The 11,164-nt window shown below is 35.0% G+C and overlaps 2 protein-coding genes across 2 annotated transcripts; both read left to right on the top strand.

Moving 5' to 3' along the window:
* The first annotated feature begins 2,165 nt into the window (after positions 1–2,165).
* LOC109022163 (60S acidic ribosomal protein P3-like) lies at positions 2,166–3,452 on the top strand. The gene is made up of 2 exons (XM_019004989.2): positions 2,166–2,518; positions 3,078–3,452. Exons 1-2 carry the CDS (start codon positions 2,321–2,323, stop codon positions 3,243–3,245), a joined length of 366 nt encoding a protein of 121 aa, XP_018860534.1. The 5' UTR covers positions 2,166–2,320; the 3' UTR covers positions 3,246–3,452.
* Positions 3,453–7,057: 3,605 nt separating this feature from the next.
* On the top strand, positions 7,058–10,876 carry LOC109022165 (18S rRNA (guanine-N(7))-methyltransferase RID2). The gene is made up of 9 exons (XM_019004991.2): positions 7,058–7,336; positions 7,580–7,655; positions 8,127–8,210; positions 8,318–8,373; positions 8,612–8,668; positions 8,770–8,819; positions 9,010–9,162; positions 10,169–10,304; positions 10,434–10,876. The coding sequence occupies exons 1-9, from the start codon at positions 7,238–7,240 to the stop codon at positions 10,596–10,598; spliced, it is 876 nt and encodes a 291-aa protein (XP_018860536.1). The 5' UTR covers positions 7,058–7,237; the 3' UTR covers positions 10,599–10,876.
* The last annotated feature ends 288 nt before the right edge of the window (positions 10,877–11,164 follow it).

The following is an 11,164-nucleotide window of genomic DNA, read 5'->3' as shown; positions in this document are numbered from 1 at the left end:
AATTAAAACTTAATTTTTCTTTTCTTCCTTCTCTCCCTCTCTCTCTCTCTCTCCCCTCTGCACTTGGCAGTGCGCTCTCTCTCCCCTCACTCTGCCATTGTTGGCCCAAAATCTCTAAATTCAAACAAGAAATTACAAAAACGTCTAAAATACAAATCAAGAAAAGGGTTTTTTAAAAAAAAAAACACAAAAATGGGTGAAAAATAGAAAGAGGAATATAATTTTCTCATCCTTCCCTTCTTGTCCAAATTCGGAGGGTTTACGGAGAGGTTGTATACTAGAAGAGAGCTTGCTATCGCGAATATGTATTTCTGATGCTTCAATCTTTTTGGTTGTTTGTTGTTGTCTGTCCATAAATATGGCAAATTCTTAAAGAAAACACACAAATTTGGGTTCATATGTTGAAAATTAGCTCTACACATGAAAAAATAGTGAAAGAGAGTGGAGAGAAAGGGAGAAAGAGAGAGATTGAAGGGGGGAAATAAGAGAGAAAGTGGATTTGATTGCCTGTGTGTGGTACTATTATTATTCTTTTAAAATGTTGTGTCAAAATTTTAGTAGTGGGTGTAAAAACCCCCTTATTCACCTGGTCCGGTTTGAAGTTAATCTCTTACTGTATAATAGAAGTCTTAACCATTGGATTAGCGCCTAGGGTGATTCATCGGTGGTGGCATCATTCATTATGTTTTTTTTTTTTTTAGGAAAACTTCTTTCATTTTTATTGTTCTTGAATTCAAGAGTTGTATTATGCATGTCAAAGTTTCAAACTTGCCGTTTATCATGAATTGTTTTTAAATACACGTGTCTTTATTTAATTATTTTGTACATACTATAAATACTGTTTTTTATTTTATTTTTATAACTCACTTACGGGACTTCACTTTGAATAAACTGTGGTTTATTTTTTTCCAATCTTCCATACCCTTTCTCTGCTAGGATTTCTTCTCTTTTCCACTAGGGTTCGAACTTTACACCGTTAACGAGCAAATTGGGATATCATATGAACTATGAAGCCATTTCCTAAGTCTGATGGTTGGGAATCTAAGATTGCAGCAGGTTATATACAAGCTAGGTTTTTTCTTTTTCCTTTTTGTGATTTGTAACTCTTTTCATTCTTAAAAGAATTTGGATGTATAATTAAACTATAATGGTTTACGACTATACGAGGGATAAAAGCTACTTGATTCGAATTTTTTTAGAGTTTCTACTGTTTTAAAGTGAGATCTACAAAATTTATAGTTACTCGAATAAATTTTTTGAATAGTATTAAATAATCATATATACTATAGATTTAATCTTATATATGTCTACCTCTCTGACTCGAAACTTTTAAGTATATTTGGATAATAAAGTGATCTCAAATCATCCGAGATAGTTTCGCACAGATGTATATACTCTCTATCTAAGTACACAACTTATTTCATTTGAAATAACCTTACGTTTTTCGACTTAACTCAGTATTGTTCATTGATAGGACTTTTATTAGTATTCCATCATTCCAATAACAAACCAATCATTGATGAAACTCACTATTTTTTCAATTTTTCATAAAATAAAAAAGTTATACATATCTCAACCTATACATCCAAACACATTCACACATCTCAATGAGATCTACAAAATTCATATAAGCATCTTAACTCATTACTATTCACAGATAAACTAAGATTACATAATATACTCTTACCATTCAAACGGAGCCTAAAATTCTAATTAAAACTCTAAAAAAAACTAACAAACTAAGATGGCAAGAATGGTAATAAAACATGTAGTCTAGAATTAAAACATAGATAAATATTTTAGTCACAAATAGATTTTATAAAAATAAACTTAAAAATTAATATGATTTCATATGATACGTTAAATTATAAATATAATTTTATTGTATATCTAAAATATGATATGAAGTTATATAAATTTTTAGATTTATTTTTATAGATGTCTTTGTAACACTTCTCATAAATGTAGAGAGCACTTTGACCTATTAGTTACTTGTTACAAAATAAAGTGTAGAAAGATGATTGAAATCATATGATTTCTCTGCTGATACCTCGCCCATGTAAAAAGGTTTTAGCATTAGCCCGGCCCGGCCCGGCCCACAGGGGCACCGAAGCGTCGAGCGGCCTTTAGATAAAAATGGACACAAAAGTCATTTTGAGCAGCGGCCTTCGTCAGAATCCTACTAGGGTTACGCTTCTCCAAGATATATAGCTACCCATATTCAGAACTCGACCCTCTCTTTAGAAGCCGTCGCACTCCTCCTCCTCCCTCATCTGTCAGTCTCTCTAGTTTGGGATTTTGTTGGATTTTTCTGTCCGCAATGGGAGTTTTCACGTTCGTGTGCAGGAGCTCCGGCGATGAGTGGACCGGTAAATCTCTCTCTGGGGAGCTCGAGGCCTCGGCTCCCTCCACCTTCGACCTCCAGAGGAAGCTCGTCCATACCGCCCTCTCCGCTGACTCTTCTGGTGGGGTCCAGTCCTCCTTCTCCCTCGTTACCCCTACCTCCGCCGTATTCCAGGTCTCTCTCTCTCTCTCTCTCTCTCTCTCTTCTTTGGTTGTTTGTTACTTGTGGGTTGTTATATTGGTAGATTGGATGGTATTTCTAAACATCTTGCGGTTCCGTTGGCGTACTAGTTTCTTGCTTAAAGGTGCGATCTTGTTTGCCTTATTTCTCCTTAGGATTGCCTTTCGTTAAAATTCTGTTTCTTAGATGATTGTCATATTATTTGAGGGGTGAGATATTTTGTGATATACTGGGTTTTAAATTCTATTTAGAACTCTATGATGGGTTAAAAAGTGTGAGATCGAATTTGTGTTGCAAATGTATCTGTGATGAGAAACACAAAGTTGCTGGTCAAGATCCTTGTAATTTTGATTGTCAATATTCTATAATATGACTGCATGGATTCACTTGTCTTGGTTGAATTTGGATATGCCATGTTTGGCTCTTAAATGTGGAGTTCTAGGTCACAGTAGTAGCTACAGAACCAATACGTAGTTTTATTTCTCCCCACGGCCTTCTTGACATTGAAGTATATTACTTTTTCCGGGTAAGATCTAAATATTTTTTGGAATAGGTGATTATTGGTGGTGCTTCCGGTGGTGCTTTCATTGGAGGTGGCGGAGCAGCTGCAGCTTCTGCAGGAGGTGCAGCTCCAGCTGCTGAAGCAGAGAAGAAGGAAGAGAAGAAAGAAGAGAAGGAGGAAGAGAGTGATGATGACTTGGGATTATCACTCTTTGATTAGTGAATTTCACGATAACTTGTCTACTATGTCCTAGTTTTACTTCCATCTTTTTTGTTGGGTCCTTGTTACTTATTAATAGTTTTAAACCTTTGTTAATTGGATTATGTTAGAGCGTGGGGGTATCCTATCTAGTGACATGATAAAATTTTGTGCTGAGATTTCTTTGTTGGGAAATATAATTGTCTGTTTCCTTTTAAGTTTCTCTGATTGAAAAGGTTCAAAATCACTTGTTTTCTTTTGCTGATGGCACGATAAGTTTTTACATACCTTTTGGGGAATGTTGCCGATTTGATTTAGTGCGTACCCAAAACATATTCGTAGTCATAAGAGCAATTGTGTTCCTTTTCGATTTTTAAAGATGGAAACTTATTTTCCAGGATAAGGTTTATATGTGAAGTGCATCAGGTAGATAGATGCGTTTGCCTTTCAAGTGTGAACTAAAAATGAAGAGCTACTAGGGATCTTGTAAGGGAAAGCTGGTGATGATAGCAAGGGGTGTGGTTGGTTGATGGTGGTTGTGGCCGTAGTCGCACCACCTTGACCCAACATGAGGAGGCAGAGGGCTAGGTGCTCCACTTCTGATGGAGGGTTGTCGAGACGGGGGATGTTTAGACCGCCTACTCTTTGCCCATGATTCCAGATGGGTGGCCTTCTCTTTTGCATTGTCATTAGGCCTATGCAGAAAAGTTGTTGGCCTGGTCCGTCTGTGCCACCCGACTTGACCCAACCGATAAAAACGGTTAGAACTAACTTGCAGGTCGAACTTGTTAAATGTTGGTTTCGATCTGACTTACACGTTTTAACAGCTCCCCAAATTTCCAACTCTAGAAAGAGAGCTAGGCCTCGAAAGATCGTTGAGAGACCTGACATTCAAGATAAAAAAAAAAGAACCTATATCAGATGAAGCCCAAGTGGCTGCGAGAGAGAATCAATCGAAGAAAGTGAAAATGGGCAAAGAAGAACCGGCAACATGAGCAACATCAACAAGAACAACAAAAGCTGAAGGGAGAAGGTTCATTTGCCTCCACGAGAGGAATAAAGAAAGTAGGGAATCAATCCGAGAAGATGGAGGTGCCAAGTGAAAGTAGCCTAAGAAGCAGAGCTAGGCGCAAAAGCAAACCCAGAAAAAGCAGCTAGTAGCTTGAGCTTGAATGGAAAAAACAAAAAAGCACACATTTTTCTTTATCAACAACCCCCCAACGATTCAAGGTGCATAAACCCAAAAGATTCTTCCTTGTTTTAGAATCATTTTTCACTTTATTTCTCTGCAAATATAATTTTTTACAAAAACTAAGAATTACATAATTTAAGCCAACTGTAAATAAAAAATAATAAAAAAATAATTTGAACTTTGTCATGATATTTCGAGCTTTTGCGGATAGAAAATTTCAAATTATGTAAGAACTAAGCGAATAGATGGGTGAGAAGGAAGAGAAAGATGCAAACTCTTAAGTAATGTATCAAAAACATTGTGAATAAATTGGCAAGGGAATGGCAGAAGGGGATAGAAGAGGCAGCCCCTCCCTCCATTTCAAGTTTTCAACAATGCAACAAGAGCTGAAGGAAAGGAAGATCGAGTTCATGCACCAAGTTGCGAGAGAGAACAAACTAGGATAGACACGAAATAGGAAGGAGACTTCATAGCGAAAGATCAAATGTCAACTCATTTATTTGAGATTGAAGAGATTTTTGGGAGATCAAACCACTCTTGAATATCATTTTTTACATGTTATTTTTATACTGTAAATACAAGATCTAATATCCAATATGTGTACTCACATACACGAATAATTAAGAGAAACATTTTTTTTCTAGAGTCATGTTAATTTAACAGATTTGGGTACCCAATAGTTCTTACTGTATAAATAACAATATAAGAAAGGATTATTAATGAACAGCTTACAAAAAATTCAAAGAGGCATTGATGTATCGTTATGGTGTTTTTCCCCGTTGTCGCTAACCAGCCATTTAGCAATTAGCACAAAAATCCATGAACAAAACGAAAAAGGGGTAAAAGCCACGGGCTACAATTTTCAATGAAGTATTTTCGTTGACTCCTGAGAGATAAAGATGTTATTATAATATGAAAAGGAAAATAAAATATATTTAATTTCACTCATATTTTACTACGCGGGTGAAATATTATCCATCAATTCTTAAATTTATTATTGTGAAAAAACAATAATTCATCTAATAGTCGATCAACAATACGCAAGGTCAGGTTTGAGGGGTGGAATGAGATACAAAATTCTCATCTCATCATTATATATTTTTCAAATTTCCATACAAAATATAATAAACAATTCAATTTTTTCAAATTGAGATTCACTTTTTTCAAATTTTAAAACAATAATAATACTAAAACACAATATTTTAAACTCTTAAATAAAACACAAAACTCTCATCTCACTCTCCAATAAATAGTACGATGGAAGTAACGTAGTAGTACAATAAACAACATAACCTCATTTGATTATACAAATGAGTTGAAATATGCTGAAATGAGATAAAAGTTAAAAATTGAATTGTTTATTATATTTTGTATGAAAATTTAAAAAAATTATAATAATTATATGAGATGAAACGAAACATCACATGAACAATAAAAAACTAGAGAAAACTAGAGAATACTTGAGCAATTCATCTTGATGCTCTTTTTCATTCAACTAAAATAAGAACTAGGGATTGGGTTAAGTGGTAAAGGTCTTGGATTTTGGGATATGCTCCTCCTAGGTCCAAGGTTCAAATAATCTCCAGGAGCCACACTCCCAAGTGGAAAATCAGCAATTTAACCAGTTCCGTGTAAGGAAACTTCTGAGGGTGCGATGCACGGGACTGAGGTTTACTCTGTAGGGATGGATCCGAATGGCCCTTTCTTGAAGAGGTTTTCTGACATAAAAAAAAATATATATATATATATATATATATATATATATATATATATAGTTGATCTTGTGTTAAAGAAGAAATCTCTTTATTTAAAAAAAATATTTAACTAAACCTCATTGGGTTTGTTAAAGGTTTTAGTTAAAACTTAGCTCCAAAAGCCATTTTAGTTATTTTATGTTGACGTACTTCTTATACGTTACACATTGTATAATCTATAAGTTTGGCTAAACATTAAAATAATGTTTTTAATATTTTATTTATTGTCTTATTTAACATATCCAACTGTCATAATTTTAAAATCCCAAAGTAATATTTATTATTCTATCTTAAGCTATTTTTATGTAACAAGCATTTTTTCTAAAGAGTTTATTTTTTTATGCAAAAGTAATTTTATCTAATGTTTATTTTTACTTAACCATATTTTGATCTAACTGTCATCAAGTATCTAACTGTCTTTTTTTTAATCTAACGGTGATTGTGCATCTAAGGGTAATATATATCTAACTCAAATCATGGTACAATTTAGAATATAATAAAACCCAGGGAAATGGTAGTATTTCATATAACATTAATCTCAGAATTTAGAATTTGGTAGTCTCAATAATAATCCATATATTTGTTTTCATTCCAAATAAATCTAATTAGCTGCCTTTTTAAAAAAAAAAATAAACAAAAAAAACATCCGATTTGCCAAGCCCGACTCTACCGGAGCCAAGTACGTTGTACAGCACCTCACTAGTATTTCATCTTATTTTATCTTTTTATTATAATTTTTTTAAATTTTCAGATAAAATAATTCTTCTTTTCAAATAATAATTTAATTTTTTTAAATTTTAAAATAATAATAATATTAAAAAATAATATTTTAATAACATCTTTTAAATTTTTATCTATCATATGAGAGTCAAGACCATCTATTTCATCTCTTAACCAAACCGGTCCTTGAGACTCTCTTAGCCCGACCCGACCTCATAGTAGCCCCCCATAGGGTTTAAGTCCTTGAGGGTTTCTTTAGCGTTCCAGTTTAATCCGAAGCTGCAAGTGCAAGCTCTTCTGCTCACTATCTAGGGTTTAATCTTCGGCTTTCAATTCTTTCGGTGGTCATGTCGTCGAGGCCTGAGGTTCAAGCGCCCCCTGAGATATTCTATAACGATGTTGAGGCTCGGAAGTACACCTCCTCTTCTCGCATAATGGAAATTCAGGTACCACATTCCCCATCCCACTGTGTTTGGTTCCCTAGAAAAAATTGTGATGAAAGTGGAAATTCTTGTTTTCCTGGCACCGAAATTACTTGAAATAATTTATGGGAACCAGGGCTTTTTTTTTTTTTTTTTATGCTATGCTTTTCCTTGTAATCAAATGGAGGGTGCATGTGTTTTTCTGAATTGGAAAGTTGGGATTTTTTTTTTATCTATGATGATGTTGTTGTGGGTGATGATAAAAAGGCAAAGTTGTCAGAGAGAGCATTGGAGCTTCTTGCTCTGCCTGATGATGGAGTGCCCAGATTGCTCCTTGACATTGGTAAACTCTCTTTCTCTAACTCTGTCCGTACAAGTATGTGTTTTTTTAAATACAAGTGGTTTTCAGGGGTTAATGATAGACTGCTTAATTTGGGAAAAAATGGGTACTGAAACGCGTGTTCATTTGTTTTGGTGGTACTTCGAAAAGAATGCGAATCAAGTGAGTAGACTGTTTCATTAGGTTCAGGCATTTGAATGTTTGGATATTTCGTTTTTCTCACCTATCAAAAAGTGAAGAATAATGACTCGTCTTTTTCTGTTTCACCTAAATATAAATATTGAAAAGAAAAGGCCTTCTTGGATCATATATTAGGAGTTTGGAAGTTGAGCTTTCAAATTATAAAGTTATGATATTGTTTGATTTCATCAAAGTTGCAGATGGCTTTTGAGCCTTGCCATATTGTATTTAAAATTCAAGAAGAGACTAATTAAACATGAGGAAGCTAGCTTTGACGTCTGTGGTTTTCTGTAGGTTGCGGATCAGGACTTAGTGGGGAGACTCTCTCTGAGAATGGACACCAATGGTTTGGTCTAGATATTTCACAGTCGATGCTTGGTATGCAAAATTTGGTTTTGATCTAAATTGAAAATACTCTCTCTCTCTCTCTTGGTTCTTCATTCCATTTTCTTTTCTATTTATTTTAGTTTTTTTCATGAATTTAGATGTTGCATTGGAGCGGGAGGTAGAGGGTGACCTTCTACTTAGTGACATGGGACAGGTATTCACCTAAGTTTGAGCTTTCCATTCATATCTGTTAATGCTGGGGTAATGACATGGTTCAATTAGCACATTTGTTGATTCAGTTCACTTTAGAATTTTTTTTCCAATACCTGAATTTTAAAAAGTGATTTTATGCAATAAGAAAAATGTAGGAAACTTTTGGCCTGAACTTCATGAGCAATTGGTTTTAACTCAACTGAAATTTATCATGGTATGTGCTTTAAATGGTTTTGTAGGGCCTGGGACTTCGTCCTGGGGTAATGGATGGGGCCATCAGTATCTCTGCTGTTCAGGTTTGCCTTCTGTTTTGGTTTTGAAAAGAAAAAAAATGTAATTTAAAAATCCACCTGAAGTATTTTGCTCATTGTTTCCGTGTTTTGAGTTGGCAATGCAGTGGTTATGCAATGCTGACAGGACCTCTCACGATCCACGACTAAGATTGAAGTATGTTCTCATTCTTATATATCACTGTTGTGGTAAAATGATGTGCTGTAATTACAGCGAAATATGCACGTATTTATCTTTTGGTTTTTCTTTTCTTGCTCTACCTTGGAGATAAGCATGATCCATGCTGTTATGCTTCTTTTACTGTAGTATTGAATCTATTGATGTGTTTGGCTCAATCTTTTGTTAGGGCTTTCTTTGGATCATTATACAGATGCTTAGCCAGGGGGGCCAGAGCAGTGTTTCAATTATATCCTGAAAATCTAGCCCAGCGTGAATTGATTTTGAGCTTTGCAATGCGTGCTGGATTTGCTGGTGGTATGGTCGTGGATTTTCCACACAGGTATGCAAATGATCTATTTGGTCAATCTTATAATAAACTAGTCTTCTTGCATGTGAAAATGGTTGCTGTTCATGATAAAAGCATTTGGAGCAGACACAAGTTCAAGGTTTTATTTTTTAATTCCCTTGTTATGCTCATCTATTCTTGTCATAAAGTTACCCATTATGCTAAGTTCCACGCAAACAGACTCATGACACGAAGTATCTACTCTCACTTTATGCTTTAGATTTAGGTATTCCTCATTTTGTTTGAAGTAATAAGTAATGTGTATGCAAAGCAACTCCGCAGTCTTGCTGTGGAAGTTTCTATCAAGGTTACCAGTGTAATCTTGTTTACTCCTGGAAATCCTAATGAACTGGATAATTTCTTTTATGTTTAGCTGGACACCTTTCTTGTTAAAACATGACCTGCCCTGGCTGAGAAAAGAAATGAAGAGAATATCATGAAGCTCAATGAGGTTTCTGTATACATGCGCGCACACACACACGTATATAGCCTAAAGAAATTATAATCATCAAGTTTGTTCTGTTTCATTTTATGGAACTAACTCAAAGTGTATGGTATATCAAAAGATAGAAACTTCTGAACCAATTAATTGTTGACTTATTGGTTATGTCACGTGGCAGGAGTTTGCCATCTTTTTAAACTTTGATATGTGTTATTCGTGTCATGGTATTATTGTCTACTCCAAAGATTATAGCATTTTACAACTCATATTCTCACATAATACCGTGTGTAGCTTTTCACCAGCCCCTTTTTTTCTTAACCAGTAACATATTGTTTCCTATAAGAGGTGGGTGTAAAATTGAATGACTAGCTCAAATTTGCTTTAGTGGATTTTCTGAGAATATATTATACTATGACTAGCATCCATTTAGGATATGAATGTTCAGGTGATAAATTTTAATAGAAAATTTGAAGTAAAACATCTCAAGTTCAGCCTAATTGCATTTTGCTCCTGGAATCTTCTATGGTTCACTGACTTGAGCATGGTTCTTTATAACAGTACTAAGAGAAGAAAAGAATACCTTGTCCTCACTTGCGGTCCACCATCTATAAGCACATCTGTTCCAAAGGGAAAAGGTGAAGATGGGGAGAGTTGCTCAGAGGATGAGAGCAGTGATGATGAAGCAGAACAGACGGTGAGTTTTTCTGAATTTCTCTCGCCCTCCCTCCCTGTAGATACCCTAACGTGACTAATTTTTTCATTTTATTTTTGTTTGTGCTGATAATTTTTTAATACACATAATCTATTTATTTTTGTCATGTAGGTCTGCATCTCAGACAGGCACAGACCCAGGAAAAAACAAAAATTAACCAAGAAAGGGAAAGGGAGAGAATGGATACTGAGGAAGAAAGAACAAAAGAGGAGAAGAGGGGATGAGGTACCCCTGGATACAAAATACACAGCTCGAAAACGAAAGCCTCGCTTCTGATTAGTTACACCAGGCCTATATTGTGTTAAAAGGGTGTTCCCTTTAGTGCTTAGATATTGTGTTTACCGAGGCATTTGTACTCATCACTCATCAGGGGCATCTAGGGGTCCATTGCAAGCATGAGATGTGATGTTAAACATTACTGCTTTAATCTGCCCCTGCTATATGAGGGATCCCGAGGAACATCGTAGATAAAATGGTTTTGGCATTTTTGTTTATCCAATAGAAAACTGAAATGTTTTCTGTGGTTTGTTAAAAACTTTTCGAGTATTTGATTCCTCAAGCATTGTTTATTGTTTATACTTGCGAAAAAGGGTATTTGACTCCATCGTGCATGGTTATTGTTTTGTGGAATCCAAACAATTCAGTATAGACAAGATTTCGAAGTTTATTTCGAAAAATGCTGAGGTGAGTACAGGATTGAGGGCTGAAGCTGAGCAATTAGCCATCTGAATACGCTACTATTGCTAAAACATCCGTAAGAAATAAGAATGAACAAAGATCTAACAAATCCTACCTTCAGCAAAAGTTAATATAAAGATATGATAATGACGACTTTGCAGCAG

This window comes from Juglans regia, chromosome 8 (assembly GCF_001411555.2).
Source record: "Juglans regia cultivar Chandler chromosome 8, Walnut 2.0, whole genome shotgun sequence".
Taxonomy (NCBI): domain Eukaryota; kingdom Viridiplantae; phylum Streptophyta; class Magnoliopsida; order Fagales; family Juglandaceae; genus Juglans; species Juglans regia.
This window is presented reverse-complemented; position numbering and strand designations above follow the sequence as displayed.